This window comes from Myotis brandtii, unplaced genomic scaffold (assembly GCF_000412655.1).
Source record: "Myotis brandtii unplaced genomic scaffold, ASM41265v1 scaffold632, whole genome shotgun sequence".
NCBI classification, from domain to species: domain Eukaryota; kingdom Metazoa; phylum Chordata; class Mammalia; order Chiroptera; family Vespertilionidae; genus Myotis; species Myotis brandtii.
The window spans coordinates 552,966-554,404 of NW_005370419.1; the positions used below are offsets into that span (position 1 = coordinate 552,966).

A 1,439-nucleotide genomic window follows, 5' to 3' on the forward strand; every position below is an offset into this window, starting at 1 on the left:
TGCCCGGGTTGTGGGCTCGATCCCCAGTGCTGCACCTCACCCAGGCCCGCGTAGGTCCTCCGCTTGCTCAGGCTGGCGGCTTTCACCAGGAACATGCAGGACTGGTGCGTCATCCAGGCGCAGAACGCCAGGAGCAGGGCCCCCAGGACGATGCCGCACTAGAGGGGAAAGAGACGCTGATGAAAGGGAGCCGCCACAGGCCTTGCACACCGGTCTCAGCGCCCGGAAGCCCCTCTGCGGCGGCCCAGTCCGTGCCTGTGGGCGCAGGGCCTGCTCCGTTCCCTGCCCAGCCAGCACTGAAAGGGCCAGTCCCTGGTGTGGGCGCCACACCCTGTGTCCAGGGACATCAGTTCTGTTCGTGATCCTGAAAGAGCAGCAGGGGCCACCCCCCTCCCAGCCCCCCGAGTCTGAATGCACGCCCCACGCGTCTCTCAGTCCTCCACACACCCCACTGTGGGCCCCTTCCAGCCGCCTGGACCAGCCGCTGCGCGGCACACACTCTGGAAGGAAGAGACCAAAGGTGACATTCACGCCTTTCTTGTCAGTTAGACACCGACCATCTGACCCAGCATCTGCGCCCCTAGGACTGACCCGGGAGGAATGGAAACACGTGTTCCCGCAGACACCCGCGTGCCCACGTTTACAGCAGGGTCATGTGAAACCCAAAGACCGAGGAAGCAAGCCGCGTGTCCTCCTGGTGTCTCCCGGAGCTGAGCGCACACATAACGACACTCCGGCTCTTTACTCGGAGGTAAACGCCCCGTGAACGCAGACAGAGTCCGGGCCTCTGCGTGTGGGCACGGAGCTCCCGACAGGAAACGCCAGGGGTGCCCTGCAGAGGCCGAGGGATAAACAGACGCTGGTACATCCATACAGTGGGATGCTAGCCAGACGGCAAAACCGACACAGGACACGACTCTACTTCCATGGACTCCGAAACAGGCGACCCTGACCTCTGGGGCCAGCAGGGGGCGGGGGGTGGGAGGAGGACCCTTCACAGGGAGGCAGTGGTTGGAGGGAGGGGTGCTGGCAAGGCCGTGCTCCCTAACTTGGGAACCAGGGACATGTGCTTGTTCACTTTATGAAAATTCATCAAGGCTGTGCATCTAAGCCCTGGCCGGTTTGGCTCAGTGGATAGAGCGTTGGCCTGCAGACTGAGGCGTCCCGGGTTCAATTCCAATCAAGGGCACATGCCCGGGTTGTGGGCTCGACTCCTAGTAGGGGGCGTGCAGGAGGCAGCTGATCAATGACTCTCATCATTGATGTTTCTCTTTTTCCTTTTCCCTTCCTCTCTGAAATCAATAAAAATGTATTTTTTTAAAAAAGACTGCATCTAAAAGTGTGCACTTTTTTGTTTGCACATTATCTATATATATAAAAGCCTAAGCAACCGTTAGACCGTTCAACCAGTAGCTATGATGCGCACTGACCACCAGGGG

At 59.3% G+C, this 1,439-nt stretch overlaps 1 protein-coding gene across 1 annotated transcript in view; it reads right to left on the bottom strand.

Moving 5' to 3' along the window:
- SLC38A10 (solute carrier family 38, member 10) overlaps positions 1–1,439 on the bottom strand; it is a gene marked incomplete at its 3' end in the record, with an annotated part of 25,465 nt that overhangs the window by 22,211 nt on the left and 1,815 nt on the right. Inside the window, exon 2 of the mRNA XM_014528390.1 lies at positions 41–158. Within this exon, the coding sequence (XP_014383876.1) occupies positions 41–158 (118 nt within the window). The remainder of the gene's footprint in view (positions 1–40; positions 159–1,439) is intronic.